Below are 19,879 nucleotides of genomic sequence, written 5' to 3'. Positions count from 1 at the left end.
ATTGACCTAAGAATCTGATGATGGTAGTTATGGATTAAAATGTGTTTAAAGTCTTGTACAAGGCTAAGAATCTGATGCCACTTCCTAGATATGACATTTTTCATGCTCTAATTCTAGACGGTCCCCCAAGGTTATGCTTTAAAATGTACGTGGAACCCATTTTCCAAATCTTGTGATATGGTTCATTAGCTGTCCCCCTCTCACTCACACAAACACACCACTTACTTTTGCTGGTGTCTTTCTGAGAGCCTTGAAGCCTCAGCAGCGAGTTTCCTCGCTACAAAATCTTCCCTTTTCAGCACTTCTCCGCTTCCCCGGAAGCCCAGCTCCACCAGCTGGCGGGCCATTTCTTCATTCTGAAGCAGCAAAATAGCAGATCAGCTGGATCAGAAGAAACAACTATGCTTTTAGAAGTGGCCAACATTTGATGCAGAAGCACATATATTATACAGCATGTCATACATGCCAGACCTGTTAACATAAGGTGTGCTTGCACCATCAGTCTTCTTACTGCAATTCATTTCACTCCCTCCATCTCACGTTGTCTGAAACAAACGATCTTCATGTGTGTCTGTCTCCTTACACACACCACATCGCCAAAATTTCACGTGAAGGTTGTGTGGGGTTTTTTTAATCTTGAGTTTTAATTAACTTTTTTTTAAATTAAAAAACTGAATTTCTGCCAGTATACTTGGTCACCCGAGTTAAATTTTCAACAGTAACCTTTACAAAAAATAATTTCAACTGTTTCAGTCATTTATCGCAGGTTGGCATCTACAATTAGCATTAGAGGTTAGACTGTTGTCAACAAGGAGCAGACACGGCACAATCAAGATAAATGCAATCTTACAATGGCCATGATGGCTGAAAATTATGGGAGTTGCAATCCAACATACCTGGAGGGTGCCAGGTTGGGGAAGAATGGAGTAGAGGGACTGCAGGTTTATCAGTAGTTTCACAACTCCATTCCTAGGAAGCTTTTTAGGAGGCTAGTTAAGCTCTGCCCCTTCCAGAAGGTGTTTGGGTTCTTAGGAATGTGTGACTTTAAAGCTGGTGCTCTGTTGAATTTTTAATTGTGAGGATTTAATACTTAAAAATAAATGATTGTTTAAATGGGTTCTGGCCTGATTTTGGAACAGAAACAGCCTTGATGGATGACCTCCGCTGGGAACTAGACCAGGGAAACCAAACCCTGGTGGTTCTGGTGGATCTCTCAGCAGCATTTGATACCATCCATCATAGTATCCTTCTGGGGCACTGGCCAATATGGGATTTATTGCAGTGGTTCCACTCCTATCTGGCTGAACATTCCCTGCAGGTTCAGCCAGTTGCCTTGGCCGTTGGCTTTTAGGGTTTCTTTGCACTCTATTTTGTCCTCCATGTGTTTCAATATCTACATGAAGCACCTGGGGGAGCTCATCTGAAGCTTTGGGGTTGGGTCTCATCATTATGCTGATGAAACCCAGATCTACCTCTTCTTTTCAACTGATGCCAAGGAAGTTGTGGAAGTCCTGAACCACTGTCAGGATGCAATGAGGGATTGGATATGGGTGAACAAGTTGAGGCTCAGTCCAGAGAAGATGGTCCTCCTGGTCAGTTGACAAGTCAAACCAGGCTTGGGATTGTTCTTTGATCCAACATTGCTCCTGGGTGGCCAGGATGGTGCCTTTGCCATCTCGTACTGGTGCACCAGCTGCAGCCCTTCCTGGGGAAGGTGGATCTGTGTGAGAGCCAGTGTGCTGTAGTGGCTAAAGAGTTGGACTGGAAGCCAGGAGATCTGGGTTCTAGTCCCCACTCGGCCAAGGAAGCTCACTGGGTGACTTTGGGCCAGTCACAGACTCTCAGCCGAACCCACCACACAGGGTTGTTGTTGTGAAGATAAAATGGAGGAGGATTATGTACATGGCCTGGGGTTCCTTAAGGAGGAAAAAAGGCGGAATATAAATCAAATAAATAAATAAATAATCTGACCAGAGTGATCTATGCCTTAATCACCTTATGCTTTGATAACTGTAGCACATTCTATGTGGGGCTGTCCTTGAAAAACATTCGGCAACTACAGGTAGTGCAAAATGCAGCAGCCAGATTGTTACCTGGCATGCATTTTACAGATCATATAATACCAGCCTAGAAACAATTGTATCAGGTTCTAGTTTATTTCCAGATCCAATTCAAGGTGCTAGTTTTTACCTACAAAGCCCTAAACAGCTTGGGATTAGGTTATATGAAAGACCACCTCCTCCCTTATCAGCCTGCCTGAAATTTGCATTCATAATTTGAGGCTGTGTTAGATATCTCACCGCCAGGACACTGTTGTTAAACTGGAGCACTTTAAGAGCTTTTAAAAGAAAAATTAATGCTGCCAATTATTTCAAACGTGTACATCTACAGAGCAATTTTATTGTGAGGCAGACCAGCCCATCTTCCCCAACAGGCCCTCTAGTCCTGCTGTTCATGGGAGCTGCCATTGCCCCAGCCCTGTGACCCATACGTGCCATACCATAAGGAAACATAATAGGCAGAGCTGGAGTGCCAGCTGCTATGAACCATTTAGACTGTAATCTCCTCAAGGCAGGGACCTGTATTTTGCTTCTTTTACTCTGTAAAGCTGCAAGTATGTAGACAGCAATAATAACATTAATAACAATAGAAGAAGAAATGAGTGAGGGCAGCAGTGGTGGAAGGTAAGGTTTGACAGGCCTTGTGTAGCTTGTGGATCATCAACTAAGGAGCAGTGCTTTAGGGACAAAATGATCAGGTACACACTTCTGCAGAGTGCAGTGATTCATCTCCTACTATGCACCGTATGTGCTCGAACAGCACCAAAAGTGAAATAATATTTCCACCTAGTGGCAACCGTTGAGAACAACAGCCCAATTTAACTCAACACGTCAGTTTTCTAGGCATGCTACATCTTGTGATGTGGAATTCAAGACACAGTCTTTCAGACGCAGTAGAGCAACCAAAGTAAATGGTGCCATTCCCTTCCTTGAAGCATCACAGCAGTGTCGCACGAGTGTGGTTATTGCAACTGGAGAAGAGACCACCTGAGATCCTTCTATGGCATTCCATCAGCCCAGTTTTCTTGTTTGATGTGCAAAGCACAAAGTGCATGGGACAGAATGCAAAGGTTGTTCCACAGCTGCAACACTACTGGTCACTATATTGCGCCAGTGCAGCAGCATACCCAGGTGCAGCAACACAAGACAGTAAAACACCAACATTTAAGGGCTTGCATGGATCAGGTGTATCTGTGTGTGCATTATGTGTATGGGTTTGGGAAGAGAATGCAAGATGGAGAGTTGAGAGACTGAGTATAGGCCTGTCCACACCAACAGGACATGAGGGGGGTTTTAATAACAGTTTTTAATGTAAAAAATTCAATACAGTGAATACAGACTGAACATAGCCCGAAAAAATTAAGAAAAATAATTAAGCATAACCTATTTATATACTTAAAGCATGCTTACCCTTCTCTTCAGCCCAAAAGGTTCACAGATCGGTAAACAAATAATACAGTCCTGCCATCAGGCTTACAGTCTAAAAGACATGTCACAAAAGGAAAAAGGAATGGGGAGTGAGGAGGAAGAAACAAATGCAGAGAGCAATCCTATGATCCCTAGACAGCTTCTGGGGCACCATAGGATGCCGCAGATCTCCTCCTCCGCACCCATAGACACAGCTACAAGCCCTGAGGTGGAGATCCAATCATGGATCTTCCCTCCCGCTCCCAGCCATCACAGAAAGCTTCTCTCACAAGGTCACAACTGCAACCTCATAAGCCAAGTAGGACATGAAGAAAAGGGTGTGTGTGCTGGTGGGTGAGGAGGTGAGAGGACGGCATACACAGAATCCTGTGGCTTCTCCAGTCCCTGCCCACTGAAGGTAAGTCAGCTAGACAGGCTCAGAGGCTCATCTAGCTGCTTTCTGCAATTTAAAAGAAGCAACAGAGGTGAAATTGCCTCAGTCCTCCTCCCGCCCTACCTGGTTCTTGCCTGCAGAGCATAGGATAGGCAAAGGGCTCCAAACTCAGATCTATCTGTCAAGAGCACAAGCCATAGGACTGCGCTCTAAGGCACCAATTCTTAAAGTTCTTATAAGGACCACTTAGGATGGAAACAGTTCAGGGAGAGGAAGATCCAAAAGGAGCTGGTCTGTCAGCAGAGCTGATGGAGTGGCCCAGCAAGCTTCCCATCAATCCCTCTGCTGCAGCCTGGGAATGACTGTTGCTAAGTGACAGTTGAGGGAGATGTAGTACCAAAGGCTGCTGGTCTCTCAGCAGAACCAATGGAATGGCCCTGCTTCCCATGTCTCCCTCTACTGCAGTCTAGTTAGGAGGCACAGCATACAGAAGCACAAAACCTTCAAGCTGTAAATATGTTGTTTTAATAGGTCAGCAAATTCTTACAAGGATCGGAGGGTGGAAGCTGGAATTGTATGATCAACATCCCACAAACATGGGTACTACATTGCATAAAATGTCTTGGGGTTTGCATGATATCTAAAAACCTTCATGTAAAGGATGAGCCTGTCCATTCAAAAATTATCTGAATGCCTCCAAAACCAAGTCTTTATTTTTATTTATTTATTGCATTTATACCCCGCCATTTTTCCTCTTTAAGGAACCCAAGACGGCATACATAATCCTCCTCCTCTCCATTTGATCCTCACAACAACAACCCTGTGAGGTGGGTTGGGCTGAGAGTCTGCGACTGGCCCAGTCACCAGGTGAGCTTCCATGGCCGAGTGGGGACTAGAACCTGAATCTCCCGGCTCCCAGTCCAACACTCCAGCCACTACACCACACTGGCTCTCACGTTCTTGATTGATAAGTTCACAATTTTTTTCCCAACTGGTTGCAATGATTGCTCTTGCTGCTGTTTATGAGTGTAAAATAGAGTCTTTATGCAGTGCAGACTCTAAGTCCTTGGGAAAAACACCCAGAATTACAAGCATTAGAGTCATGGTGGTGTTTTTTTAATGGTGACTTTGAAACTCTTGTTCTAAAATGTATTTTCCAGAGGACATGACCACCACATGTGGACAAGCATACCAGTCCCTTGACATCCCCTCCAGAATTTATTTGCAGCTGTTTTGAAGGACTTTTGAGCCCTGACTGGGGTTGAGTGCCAATGAGAAAGTTCCCTGTACTTACTGCATTCATTAAGCCAGAAATGAAACACTCATCGGAAACGGAATTGCCTACAGGCATCCCTAAATCCACTTCCCAGCCTGCTTTTAATGGGATTGATTTTATTTTTTAAATTAAGGCCCATCAAACAAAGTAGCCCCTGAATGCACAGGACTCTGCTAAACATACACTCACACAATGGCATAGTTCCACCCTATGACATACTTCTACATACATCTTACCAGCACCCACCTTCCCATGGGCCCCAGATGGAAGGGGGCGGAGAAAAACCATAGAAAACAAAAAGCATACCAAATACAGAGCCTACCCAGGAAGCACCAAGCTTTCACAAATCAGAGATGTCGCCCAGGAATTGAAAACCAGGTAGCTTGGTACATGTAGCAGTGCAGCCCACAGGAGCCACCCATAGGTTCAGGCTGTAAAAGCATTTTGTCCCTGCGAGAGATAAGAAAACTGCCTCTGTGCCTGGCTTTTCCACCAGGAAGTAATAAGGAGTAATTAAGACTGGCAGTAGGCACAGCTAGATAGCAAATGAGGTTTCCAACATATAGCAAGACATAATATTTGCTCCAAAACAGCACTATTAAATTTATTAAAGCAGAGTGATCACATAAGGACTATAGCAGGCTTGCATACAGCCATTTGCCTGGTCACCAGTGGTGAACAAAATCAGCCCCAGGTGACCAGGCAGAATTGGTTTCTTTTCTTCTTTCAGGCTATCTAACGTCTAATAAAGGAATATGTTATTAAGGAGGCTAGTTTTTTTTAAAAATAAATCCTACAAGCTAGGAACTTTTGTAGAATTATTTGTTTGACTGGACTATAAAAAGATTAGCAGACTTGGGCATGTGTTGCTGCCCGCCTGGAACTGTAAAGGTGTGTGGGGGAGCTCCAGAGTTTGAGGGCCCTCAGCAAGATAGGCCTGGGCATCTGAGTAGGTGGCAGAAATTTCAGTAAAACAAGAGGCCACCACCACACAAAAAAGGTGACCATAACTTTTTTTTTTACCCACAGTGGCTCACCTTTTCATGGTTTGACATGGACTGTCAGACTGCTAAGACTCAACTTTCTAGACCAGATTCTAAACTGAAAACAGAAATAACCACTCAACCAGTTATTAAATGTAGATCCTTCTATAAATTACTTTTCTTATTTAAAAATTAGAATACAATAGTGGTAGGCCTTGGGTTCAGCTTCTATGGAAAATAAGTAAGTATATTTTGGGATGCTGCCCTTAGTTTGGCCGAGACAAGAGGAATTACTGAGTCAGATTTCTATTGATGACTAAACTAATTATATTACTAAATGATATAGCTCTTTGATAGTTTCTCTTTCCTTTGTAGATCTCAGAGTTCTCCCTAGTTGGGATCCAGTAACTTCATCTATGGTCAAATGTCTCATAGGTCTGATAGTCAAATAAGGCTTCAGGAGAAGAGCCCCCCAGCCCCCGTTGTTGTTTATTCGGTCAGTCGCTTCCGACTCTTCGTGACCAGCCCATGCCAAAGCTTCCTGTCGGCCGTCGCCACCCCCAGCTCCCCCAAGGTCGAGTCCGTCACCTCCAGAATATCATCCATCCATCTTGCCCTTGGTCAGCCCCTCTTCCTTTTGCCTTCCACTTTCCCTAGTATCAGCATCTTCTCCAGGGTATCCTGTCTTCGCATGATGTGGCCAAAGTACTTCAGTTTTGCCTTTCATATCCTTCCCTCAAGTGAGCAGTCTGGCTTTATTTCCTGGAGGATGGACTGGTTTGATCTTCTGGCAGTCCAAGGCACTCTCAGAATTTTCCTCCAGCACCACAGTTCAAAAGCATCGATCTTCCTCCGCTCAGCCTTCCTTATGGTCCAGCTCTTGCAGCCATAGGTTACTACGGGGAATACCATTGCTTTCACTATGCGGACCTTTGTTGTCAGCGTGATGTCTCTGCTCTTCACTATTTGATCAAGATTTGTCATTGCTCTCTTCCCAAGAAGTAAACGTCTTCTGATTTCCTGGCTGCAGTCAGCGTCTGCAGTAATCTTTGCGCCTAGAAAGACAAAGTCTGTCACTGCCTCCACGTTTTCTCCCTCTGTTTGCCAGTTATCAATCAAGCTGGTTGCCATAATCTTGGGTTTTTTGAGGTTTAACTGCAACCCAGCTTTTGCACTTTCTTCTTTCCCCTTCGTCATGAGGTTCCTCAGCTCCTCCTCACTTTCAGCCATCAAAGTGGTATCATCTGCATATCGGAGATTGTTAATGTTTCTTCCAGATATTTTAACTCCAGCCTTGGCTTCATCAAGCCCAGCACGTCGCATGATGTGTTCTGCGTACAGGTTGAATAGGTAGGGTGAGAGTATACAACCCTGCCGTACTCCTTACCCAATCTTAAACCACTCCATTGTTCCGTGGTCTGTTCTTACCATTGCTACTTGGTCGTTATACAGATTCCTCAGGAGGCAGACCAGATGACTTGGTATCCCCATACCACCAAGAACTTGCCACAATTTGTGATGATCCACACAGTCAAAGGCTTTAGAATAGTCAATAAAACAGAAATAGATGTTTTTCTGAAACTCCCTGGCTTTCTCCATTATCCAGTGGATATTGGCAATTTGGTCTCTAGTTCCTCTGCCTTTTCTAAACCCAGCTTGTACCTCTGGCAATTCTCGTTCCATGAATTGCTGGAGTTGACCTTGCAAGATCTTGAGCATTACCTTACTGGCATGTGAAATAAGTGCCACTGTTCGATAGTTTGAACATTCTTTGGTGCTTCCCTTTTTTGGTATGGGGATATAAGTTGATTTTTTCCAATCTGTTGGCCATTCTTGTGTTTTCCAAATTTGCTGGCATATGGCATACATTACCTTGACAGCATCATCTTGCAAGATTTTAAACAGTTCAGCTGGGATACCGTCATCTCCTGCTGCCTTGTTATTAGCAATGCTTCTTAAGGCCCATTCAACCTCACTCTTCAGGATGTCTGGCTCTAGCTCACTGACCACACCGTCATATCTATCCCCGATATTATTATCCTACCTATACAGATCTTCTGTATATTCTTGCCACCTTTTCTTGATCTCTTCTGCTTCTGTTAGGTCCTTGCCATCTTTGTTTTTGATCATACCCATTTTTGCCTGGAATTTACCTCCGATGTTTCTGATTTTCTGGAAGAGGTCTCTTGTCCTTCCTATTATATTATCTTCTTCCGCTTCCGCGCATTGCTTGTTTAAAAATAATTCCTTATCTCTTCTGGCTAACCTCTGGAATTCTGCATTTAATTGGGCGTATCTCCCCCTATCACTGTTGCCTTTTGCTTTCCTTCTTTCTTGGGCTGCTTCCAGTGTCTCAGCAGACAGCCATCTTGCCTTCTTGGTTTTCTTTTTCTTTGGGACGTTTTTTGTTGCCGCCTCCTGAACAATGTTGCAAACTTCTGTCCATAGTTCTTCCGGGACCCTATCTACTAAATCTAGTCCCTTAAATCTATTCTTCACCTCCACTGCATATTCATGAAGAATATTCATGAGCTCATATCTAACTGATCCGTGGGTCTTCCCTATTCTCTTTAGTCTGATTCTAAATTGTGCAATAAGTTCGTGATCTGAACTACAGTCAGCTCCAGGTCTTGTTTTTACCAACTGCATAGATGTCCGCCACCTTTGGCTACAAAGGATGTAGTCAATCTGATTTCGGTGTCCACCATCTGGTGAAGTCCATGTATAAAGTCGTCTCTTAGGTTGTTGGAAGAGAGTGTTTGTTATGCACAGTGAGTTGTCTTGGCAAAATTCTATCAGCCTATGTCCTGCTTCATTTTGATCTCCCAGACCATGCTTGCCTGTAATTCCAGGTGTCGTTTGACTACCCACCTTAGCATTCCAGTCTCCTGTAATCAAAATAACATCTCTTTTTGGCTTACTGTCCAGTAGGTACTGCAGATCCTCATAGAACTGATCTACTTCTGCTTCTTCAGCATCTGTGGTTGGGGTGTATATTTGGATCACTGTGATGTTAAATGGCTTACCCTGAATTCAAATTTGCCCCGAATTCGGATTCGCCCCTCCCCCCAGAATTGTTTAAAATCAATCGTAATTGGTGGGCTCAGATTAATTCAACAGGTTTAGTTCCTCCAGGAACTGAATTGTCTGTGTTCATCTTTTTTGCTACACTTCGTCTCATCATATTGAAAAATGGTTAAGAATAACGCAAAGCTCTTTGAGGAGTATATCATCAGCTTTTGGTTCAATAGACAGGAACTCAGTTGTAGGCTAAAGTGTTTGCTCTTGATATAGGCTCTAGGTTGCTGATGCTTCTCCGAAGTTTCTTATCAAGATACTGATCCTATTCAGATGAACATTGGGGGAGGGTGGCTAGGCTAACTATGCTGCAGAGTGGTTAGCACTCACCACTTTGAGAACACATGCAGCTAACTATGGCCCACAATGTGGTTAGCCTAACCACTCTCTAAACATCCTCCCTTCTGCAGTCCTCCAATCACTCCATCACACATCCCAGCAGTCTCAGTGGCTCACATGGCCATTACAGGAGTTGAGCTGCTGGCCGCTATTTTCTTCCTTCTTTCTGCTAAACTTACAGAAATAACCAAAAAACGAATAAAAACAGAGGGAAATTGTGCAAAAATTGCCATATCGCTAAAATGCATATTTGCACAAAATTGCCATATATTGCTAAAACACATATTATCCCCATATATCGCTAAAACGTGTATTATCCCCATATATTGCTAAAATGTGCATTTGCGCATATGTGCAAAATCTCTCTCTCTCTCTCTCTCTGTATATGTTTGTGTGTGTGTGTGTGTGTGTGTGTGTATATATATATATATATATATATATCAAAAAAATTATTCTGGGGTTATTTCTGTAAGGAGCAGAAAGAAGGAAGAAAATGGCTGCCAACAGCCATCAGCAGCCCTATCCCTGTAATGGCCTTTTTTGGCCACTCTTGCCATGGAGCTCTATGGCAGCGCTCCATTAACCCCGAGGCCTAGTTAAGCCATTGTTAGCGCCACTAACCATCTTGCAACAGGTGGCTAGTGAATGTGGTATGTACATGGCTAATAAACCACCATGGTTGGGTGTGTCCCCTGTTCAGATGTCACGCTAAGCTACCATGGTTAGCTCAAAACTAACCATGGTGGCTTAGCATCATGTCTGAGAGGGCTCACTGTTGCTAAAAGTGTAGACTTCTGTCTGACCTAGTTCCAACTGTGAAGGGGATTAAACAAGGGTTTATTCTGACATCCCTTTTTAAAATCTTTATGTTAATGATTTGGTTCAACTGCTTGGGGAACTGGATGTATGCTCACCTGCAACAGAGAATAAAAACATCAGAATTCATTTATATGCAGATGATATGGTTATATTATCCTTGACCAGGGGCAGTCTTAAGAAGCAGATGGACCTGCTGCCTAATTTTTGTCAGAAGAAACAGCTTAGTATTAACTTTACTGAAAACTGAAGTGGTTGTATTTGTTAAGGGATCCTCTATATTTAATTGGTCAATTACTAATAACCCCATTCAACAGGTTAAATCAGGCTTCACCAACCTGGTGCCCTCCAGATGTTTTGGATCACAACTTCCAGTATTCCTGACCACTGGCCATGTTGGCTGGTGCTGATAGAAGTTAAAAGTCCAAACATCTGGAGAGCACCAGGTTGGGCAATACTGGGTTAAATCATTTTACTATTTAGGTGTGCTTTTGAAACCAATCCCTCTTGAAAAAACCCAGCAGGGTGCTATTTTTGTTAAAGCAAGATGTATTGTAGGAGCCATCTTGAAGTTATTTTATACAAAGGGTGGGCAATTTGTTCCCATAGTTCTTAAAATCTTTTTGGCTAAGGTTATTCCTTCTGTTACATGGTGCAGAGCTTTGGGACTTTAGTCAATCATAAGTTCAGAAGATGGGGAAGATCCAAATTCATTTTCTAAAGAAAGCATTGGCTTTACCTGCTAGTACCCCTGCCGCTCAAGTCTGTGATGAAGTGGGTTGGCCTTCTATTTGGGCTAGAATACAAGTCTGACTTCTAAATTTTCATAATAGAATATTAACCTTACCATATTCATATTTAGTCTATAAGGTTAAATCACTCTCCCTTAAAATCTCAAAAGATAGTAACTGCATTACAGACACTTGCTAGATAACCTGATGATCAACTGACTAAGATCCAGTTGAGTTCCAAATCTCAATTAAAGGATTCTGTGTTTGGAAAAGACTTTCTGACTGATATTGTTAAACATCCATTCTTCTAGCTTTTCTAGACTGTATCCATGTATCAAGTCAGATCATCAGAAAGCCTGTCATTTGGATCTTATTGCTCTAGCTTAATGTAGGAATGTTTTTACAAAATTCAGATGTAATGTTATCCCCTCTGCTTTCTTAAAAGGCTGTTATAAGAAATTATAATTGGAACAGTGTTCTTGTGTGTTTTGTAAGACTGTTATTGAGGATATTGTCCATTATGTTATCCAGTGGCTGTCTAAGCTTAGGCTCAGGAAGAATTCTGTTACACCTACTGAATTTGTACTGTTGTTTGATAATGAAAATTATGTTATCTTGCGTGTTCCCTTATTTGCACTGGCAGCCAGGAAATGGAGAGCTATATTTGTTACTCAACTATGAATGTTCCTTCTGTTTATGTTATGACTCACAGCTAAACAATAACATTATTACTATTAATGACAAAGACCCCACCATGGCACATTGTATTTTGGAAAAATAACAATGGCAGTCGCAATTGCGGCTGCTGAGAGGACTGGATTAGACCCCATCCCTCCAGATGTCACCTGTGTTGTGGACCTTGGCATTTGCCTGACCATGCCATGTTGGGGGCCAGGCCTGGGAAAAGGATGTCAAACATATAGCAGGCAACAGTATATATCTAATGAAGGAAGTTTGGGAGGATGGGAAAGGAGGATGTGAGTTGAAGCACTCCCTTTTTCATAGAGGCCCAAGGAACCTCAGCTGAAATGTAAATGCTCATTTTGCTTTCCATCTCATTTACTAGCCTTATGTACTTATCACAGAGCAGCCAAAAGCCTGCAGGTTTGCCTTGATTATGGGAGCAATTTTGAATTTGACAGCTCCTTGCTGGAAACAAGACTCAAAGTGATAGAGCTGATTTTGAGCTATTTATGAAACTCAGCACAATGAAGTCCTTTACAGTTCTAAGCATTTCTAAATGCTAACTTGCATACACATACACACAACCCACACACCTATGTAATTAATAAGGATATGGCAACATACAGACTACAACAACATTACTCAAACCATGAGCAGGTTAGCTCATTCCTCAGTTAGCTAATCCAGGGGTCACTGGCTGTCATGTGCCAACTATTGCTCCTAATGACCAGTCTTGAGGTTGCTTCCTCAAGACAGAGCATGGGTGCTCATCAAGCACAGCAAATAAATTGTGGGGGCAGTGGCTCAGCAGAGCTAATAGGACTTGTGGGCCACCTCTTTAAGAAGGACAAACATTATATCTGTTCCAGATAGCATTTGGTTTCTATATTTTGGATAATGCCAAACGTCAGTGGTGTCCATAATTTGTAACTCTACAAATCGGCCATCAACATCTTAATCGAAAAAAGGCACATGTTTCCACGTCCTGATTCACCACAGAGACAATTCATATTCACAGATTCTACTCCACACCAGTCCTGCTAGTCTGTCCCCCAAATTTTAGAAGAACAATTCTACATTCCAGCATAACTATCTAAAACAATGTAGCACCCCTGCCTGATTCCTTCACTACCAATGTTTTCTCCCACAGTAAGTTAACCAGCACTTGTCCGCATTGCAGTCTTCAGTTAGATCCCAAATTGTCCCACACCACCTTGTGGGAGATACTTTATGTTCCCCCTTCCTCCAGTTTGGCTTCCTCCTACCCCATCACAGGCTGCAAACACTGCCATTGCTTCCATCGGCTTATTCACTGCTTGTCTTTTCTTTTTGCCTTTTGTATCTACCTTCTTTTAGTTCTCAAAACAGTGTTAGACATTTTTGGAGCAGGGGAGAGTATAGAACTGATAGAACCCATCTACTCTTACACACAATTCCAATTGTATCATGCTACTTGAGTAAGGTATCTGCCAAAGGTGGAAACGACTACTGTGGCAGGCATAGTTCAACCCACTTTTGAAAGTACCGCTGGCCCACATAACGTGATGCGACTGTGATCCTAATTCATGTGCTATCTTTGAGGCATGGTTGCTGCCACAAAGCCGTTCCCTTGTAGCTGGCTCCTAAAATACACTGATAATATATGGATGTTTGGATCATGTGGATACAGTAGATCACATGGACACTTTGCACAACAACATGAGCAGCCTCGGTGGAGGAGGGACGTGTCAAACACCACGTGATCCGAACATCCACACATTACTAGTAAGGCAAGGGAGACAGCCAGAGAACAACTTTATGACAGTCGCAGCACAAACATAATGTAGGACCTGAACCACAAAGTGGACAGAGCCACAACCAGGGACACCGCAACGATTCAGTCATGGATCCTCTTCCCCAGCAGCCATTTCCCCATCTTCATCCCACTTCCACATCTTCATCATAAAAAACTCACACTACTTCATTCTTGGGAAGCAACATTTTTCAAGGCCTAAAGCAAATAATCTGCTGAGTGCTGCTATGGAGAAAAAGGTTGTCAAAGCATATTGGATCCACAGGTTTAGCATTTGCTTTCCAACTCTGTTACCCTTCAGATTCTCTTCTGTTTAATCTCAACAGCAGAGCTTAAATTCCTCTTTATAAAGAACCATGCAGAAAGACTGTTTTTGCAGTGAGCTGTTAATTCACTGCTCCACTGAAGCAGCTAATTATATTTAATATATCTAATTCTAACCCTAACCCATGTCTATCCTCACACCTGATTTCGGTTGTCAGTTACCCTGTCAGTCTGATGACTCATCTCTTCCCCATTCTAGTCTCTAGCCTGCCCCGACTTCCCTCTCCATTCTCAACAATCTCCTTAAATATCTCTTGGAAATTCTTGTGCTGCATGCTTGCCCTTGGATTCTCATTGTCAAAGGACAAGAGCCTCGGCATAGCATATTAGAGAAAAGAAAAAAGCCAAGGAAAGGGAATGAAGAAACAGAAAGAGATTTGTGAAGGACACTGACTAGACTATGATGTGCAGTCAGGAGAGAGGAGACGTTGAAGACCTGTAGGATTAAACGATATTGGTACAAAAACTGGCTTTTGCCCCTGCAAATAATGCTTTTCACGCTTGGCACTGTACTGGTGTTAGCCAGAAGTAGTAATTTCATCATCACCACATAATGGAAGAGGGACATGACTGGCCTCTGCTCTGGACAGATTTGCTCTGGGGCAGATGACTCCTTTTTCTTTTCTTTTTTTAGCAGGTGCATGCTAAAAAGGGCAAGCATGCAGTTTGCAGCGAAAATGCAGAAAAGCAATTGAAAATTGTCAGGCCATTCAAAATGGCAGTTAGGCAGGGGAGGGACTTGTGATGTGTCTGGTATGCCCTAAGCTGCTCCTGTCCTAAACTGCTTCCAGATGAAAATTAATTGTGGAATTGGCATAGCTTGTTCACTCATGTTTTATGGGAGTTTCGCATTACGTCATCATCCACAATAATCTTCCCATATTTTCCCAGTGCTGCTTCCATCCTCTTTCTTACTGGAGAAAGTCTGACTTTCCTGAAAATGATGGAAGAATGATGCAATCTGCACATGTGTAGATGCCATCTTTTTAAGAGGTGTGGCTTTGACATGTGCAAAGACTACTGGACAGGTGAACGTATCACACCACAGCACACATTCCAAATAACCTTTGCAGTGAGTGCATTTTCTTCACTCATTTATTTATTATTTTCAATTGATCTTTTAAGTAGTGCTAAAACATTTTTCCAGCTACATTAAAAATAATTAAAATTATAGCAAAATACCATTTAAATGAATGGGTCTTATAGTTATACACCCTTTTAATGATATAATGCAATTTTAAATGACAGGAGGGGAACTCTTTCCAAGCACAACAATTTTAGCAAGGTGGTTACTGGCAGTGGACTGGAAAGGCCTTTTATTTTATTTTTACTGATTTTTAAAATATCTTCCTGTTTAGACAGGTTTTCCAAAAAAAAAATTATTTCACCAGTTGTATGATTTCTGCTATTTTTATTGTTTTGTTGCTGCTGGTTGTGTGTTTCTCCAGTTTTATATCTTAATTGTATTGTTATATATTTGTATGATGTTTTGGTTACATTTGAAGAAAAGCTGGATATCAGTAAAGTGAATTCTTTTCGATCATAAGTCTGAGGGCAGGTCTAATATTAAGGTCTGTCTTAATATTAACCTTTGTAAGCCACTCTGAGACCCTTTTTTTGGCTGAAGTGTGGGGTAAAGGTGCTCTAAATAAATAAATGGAGGGAGCAATCCTATGGCTGCTAGTCAGTGGCTAGAGGGCCACAGGATATCTTGTTTTCGGGGAACCGACCTTTCCCCCCTTCCACGCTGCCTGCGAGGCAGCGCGTAGAAGCCCCATGCGCTGCGCTTGCAAGAGGAGTGCAGAGCAGCTGAAACGGGGCCTTCCAGGGGGCGTTCTGGGGCAGGGAGGGAGGAAATGCCTGCACAACACATCCTATGTGTTGTAGGGCAGCCCCCTCCCCTGCTCTGCCCTCTTGCAGCTACGCAGGCAAAATCAGCTATCTAGCCGACAATGCAGGGCAGGAGGAGTGCAAAGGGAATGATCCCCTCTGTGCTTCTCCTGGCCTGCATTGGATAGGCAGTCGCCTCTGAGTTTGGAGGCGGCCACCTACCTGCATAGGATTGTGCCCTAAATAGATAAATTATGACTACTACTACTGCCCACATCAACACACATAACTGTTGTGCTTGTTAGGTAAGACATGCTGCTTTACAGCAACTGCCATTAGCTTTTTAAAGCTAAAATATATCCCTAAATACACTCGTTGGTGAGTAAGCCCCACAGAACACTCTGGAACTTATTTCCAAGTAAACAAGAACAGGATTGCACTGTAAATGTTCAACAGGAGGGCTTTTGGAGCACCATTGTCCTTGAGGACTAGTGGTGACTGCTCAGTCTACTTGGAAAACCACAGTACCTGGGACTGGGTGGGGGGGACCTTAGATAAAATACAGAATTCTAGTAAAATGTAATGCAAAAGAATGGGCACTTCTGCATAAGATGAATAGAAAATGGTGTATCCCATACCTTTAATATTAGTACACAGTGAGAATTTCAGCAGGGGCAGCCCTGTGCCATGACAAGCAACACCAACCAAAACTTCTCACTTCAGCACATCTCTTCTCTAATGTTCCTGTTCAACATGCTGATCTGACACAAAATAGGAGGTTATATTTTAACAGCAGAGTGAATGCAGCTACTTCACTCTGAAGGCCTATTTCCGGCCGAAGGGCAAGATAAAATTTTAAAATATAGAAATATAGAAACACTTACAACAATAACTTAAAATGGTTTTAACTGCCCCTCTTTGCTGGGATCCTAGGAAGTGTAGTTTTCTGTAGAGTTCTACAACAAAACATGTGGCTCCTTCACAAAACTATGATTCCCTGGTGTCTTAGGATGGAAAAAGACATGATAGTTACACACCTTTAATTGTACTAGTGCAGAATATGTGCTATTGGAGTGAGAATGAGATTTCCTTAGAAACAAACACTGAACTGAGGAATTCTAGAATCAATAATATGGGAGGTATAAAAACACTAATGCAGCCCACCTGTGCACTATAGTCAAACTTGTCTGCACTCTGGGATCAACATCAGAGGCCCTGCTTGTATGTCCATCTATCAAAGCAATTAGGCTGGCGGGCTCAAGATATAGGGCCTTCTAGGTAGTGGCCCCCTGCTTGTGGAAATTTGTTCCAACTGATGTCTGCCAGGCCCCATCATTACAGGCCTTCAAGCTAGCCCTAAAGACGTACTTATTTACCTCAGCCTACAATTGAGTCAGGATCGTTTTGTGTGCCATTGTGTATATGGCGTTATCTGGTTTTCGCTGTTAATTTTGATTTATCATTGTTTTACTACAGTTTTTGTCACTGTTTTAATGCGTTTTGTGGTTTAAAGTTTTGGACGCCAATTGTAAAATTTTGGAAGAGTTTTCCCTAAAGGGCAACTTATAAATCTTTTAAATAAAGGCCTTCAAGCTGGTCCTAAAGATTTATTTATTTACAGAACTTTATAGTGTGTCATTGTGTATACAATGTTATCAGATTTTCATAGTTATGTCTTTATTTTATTATTGTGTTTATCATGGTTTCATTGTGTTTGGTGGTTTTACATTTTGTATGCCACCTAGGGAGGGTTTTCCCTAAAAGGGGACTTCTGAATAAAGTAAATAATCCTCTGAAAGTGGGAGGGAAGACCCTGGCCACTTTTCAGCTTACAACTGAAAGGCCTGCCACTTCCGCAGCGGGAGGGTGGCACAGAAAGACCTGGGATCACTAGTGCCATCTACTGCCCAATTGCTCCTGTTCCACTGAGGGAGGCCTGCTTGGAGTAACCACAGCCTAAGGTTAGCCTCCCCGCCATCCTCTGCTAGGAACGTGTGGTTGCTCCAGCTCACTTTGTGAAGCTTAGCGCTCCATCTCCCCACCCCCTTTCAGGTTTCTCAGCGTCCTTCTGAATTCCACACTGAGACCTGGAGAGGGCCTTTTGTACCTCAAACAGCCTTCCAACAGTGGGAACTACAGGTGTGGCTTTTGCCATCTTAGTGCTCCTATGATGGGAAGCACATCTGGCAGAATTGCCCCTCCTATGAGATTCTTAAAGATGCAGGCACCTCTCAGGTGAGAAGCCTACAAGCCTATCCCCACTTGCTTCCCTGGCCCCAAATACCCTAACTTCTATTATCTCTCCACTTTCCCTTCCCACCCGGTTCACACCCCAGGCCAGAAATCATCAACTTTTTCATCCCAAGACCCTACTTCAGCCCAAACATGCATTATGGGGCCCTCTTAGGAGCATAGGAAACTGCCTTATACTGAATCAAACCATGGGTCCATCTAGCTCAGTATTGTCTGCACACCATCGTGCAGAAAAGAGCAACTAAAATAATTCAGGAGCTGGAGCACCTCCCCTACAAGAGAAGGTTACAACAGCTGGGATTGTTTATCTTGGAAAAGAGGAGGGGAAGGGGAGACAAGATAGAGGTCTACAAAATTATGCATGGTGTGGAGAATGTGGATGGGGAGACATTTTTCTCCCGCTCTCAAAATACTTAGAACCTAGCGGGGTCATGCCATGAAGCTGATTGGTAGGAGATTCAGAATAAAAGGAAGTACTTCTTCACACATTGCATAGTTAAACTATGGAATTTGCTGCCACAGGATGTAGTGATGGCCACCAATTTGGATAGCTTTAAAAGGCAGTTGGAGAAATTCATCAGGAGAAAGCCATCAATGGCTACTAGTCCAGTACCAGAGACAGTGAGTCTATGTACACTGGTTGCTGGGGAACATGGGCGGGAGGGTGCTGTTGCACTCATGCCCTGCTTGTGGGTTCCTGGTCAACAGCTGGTTGGCCACTGTGTGAACAGAATGCTGGACTAGATGGACCCTTGGTCTGATCCAGCAGGGCTCTTCTGTTCTTATGTCGATGCTGACTTGCAGTCAGCAGCTTCCCAGGGTTCCAGGCAGGAGTTTTTCCAGCCCTACCTGGAGATGTCAGGCTTGAACCTGGGACGTTCTGCATGCAAGGCAGGTGCTCCAAAACTGAGCTACAGCCTCTTCTTCTTCTTCTTTTACCATATATGTCCCACTTCAACCTGGTGTCCTCCAGTTGTGTTGAACTACAGCTGACATAAGCTTATGGGAACTGTAGTCCAACACAAGTGGAGAGCACCAGGTTGAAGAAGGCTGACCTATGCCTATGGTAGCAGTGCCACTCGTGCAAGCCACTTGACTGGCTGTGACCCAATAACGGGTCCTACATCCTGACCCACCAACTGAAGACCAAGCCTAGGCAAGGATCTGTCGCAGCCCCACTTTGCACTTGGCCGCTACAATGAAGGCTGCCATATGTCCTGCCTGCAATACATGCATGCTTCTGGGTGGGTGTTTCCAAATAACACTACTTCCAAACGTGGCCACACTCCAGGGGCCCTACCCATCCCGGTTCCCTGACGAGGGTACCCGTGTAATACACGTTTGTCACATGCACACATTTTTAGGTTTACCTGGAAAACAACTTAAAGTAGGACGTAGCCCTTAAGACACAGTACTGCAGTAGTGCTTAAACAACCTCTGATATGAAAAGTCAGAGGTTGTTTGTGAGGGCTGCGGTTATTCATGGTGGCGAGTGGGAGGGGAGATACACTCTGCACATGCTCAGAGGCCCTCAGTGCTCGAAGGAGCGTGAATAACAGCCCCGCTCACCTCCAAGTAAAACAGGTCCTGCGTGGTGATCTGCGAATCCAGATAATCCTCGTAAGTGTTAAATTGGGTGACGATGTGGTCCAAGGCGGCCCCGGCGTCGTCGCCCTCCACGCCCGCCATCGGCCACGTTCCGCCTGCTTCAAGGCCGCGGCGTCCCTAGCAACCGCCCCCGGCCTCGCTCCGCCGCTGCCGAGCCCCGCCCACTCTCCTCCTAGCAGCCAATCGTGCAGCGGCACCACGAGTTAGCGCCACCCGCCACCATCGAAGTAACAAATGGCTCAGCAGCGCCCATCCATTAGCTCCGCCCCAACCCTGGAGCCGCGCCCCTAATTCGTCACGCGCG

At 43.7% G+C, this 19,879-nt stretch overlaps 1 protein-coding gene across 1 annotated transcript in view; it reads right to left on the bottom strand.

Annotated features, from left to right (window-relative positions):
* The window catches only part of CFAP299 (cilia and flagella associated protein 299), a 404,131-nt gene extending 384,454 nt beyond the window's left edge, over window positions 1-19,677 (bottom strand). The window contains exons 1-2 of the mRNA XM_084855448.1: window positions 19,537-19,677; window positions 226-356 (exon numbers count right to left, since the gene is read on the bottom strand). Of these exons, the coding sequence (XP_084711574.1) occupies window positions 226-356; window positions 19,537-19,656 (251 nt within the window). The 5' untranslated portion in view covers window positions 19,657-19,677. The remainder of the gene's footprint in view (window positions 1-225; window positions 357-19,536) is intronic.
* Window positions 19,678-19,879: the final 202 nt, after the last annotated feature.

The sequence above is a fragment of the Heloderma suspectum genome, chromosome 5 (assembly GCF_057233095.1).
Source record: "Heloderma suspectum isolate Gila_16-S chromosome 5, 16-S_ref, whole genome shotgun sequence".
NCBI lineage: Eukaryota > Metazoa > Chordata > Lepidosauria > Squamata > Helodermatidae > Heloderma > Heloderma suspectum.
This window is presented reverse-complemented; position numbering and strand designations above follow the sequence as displayed.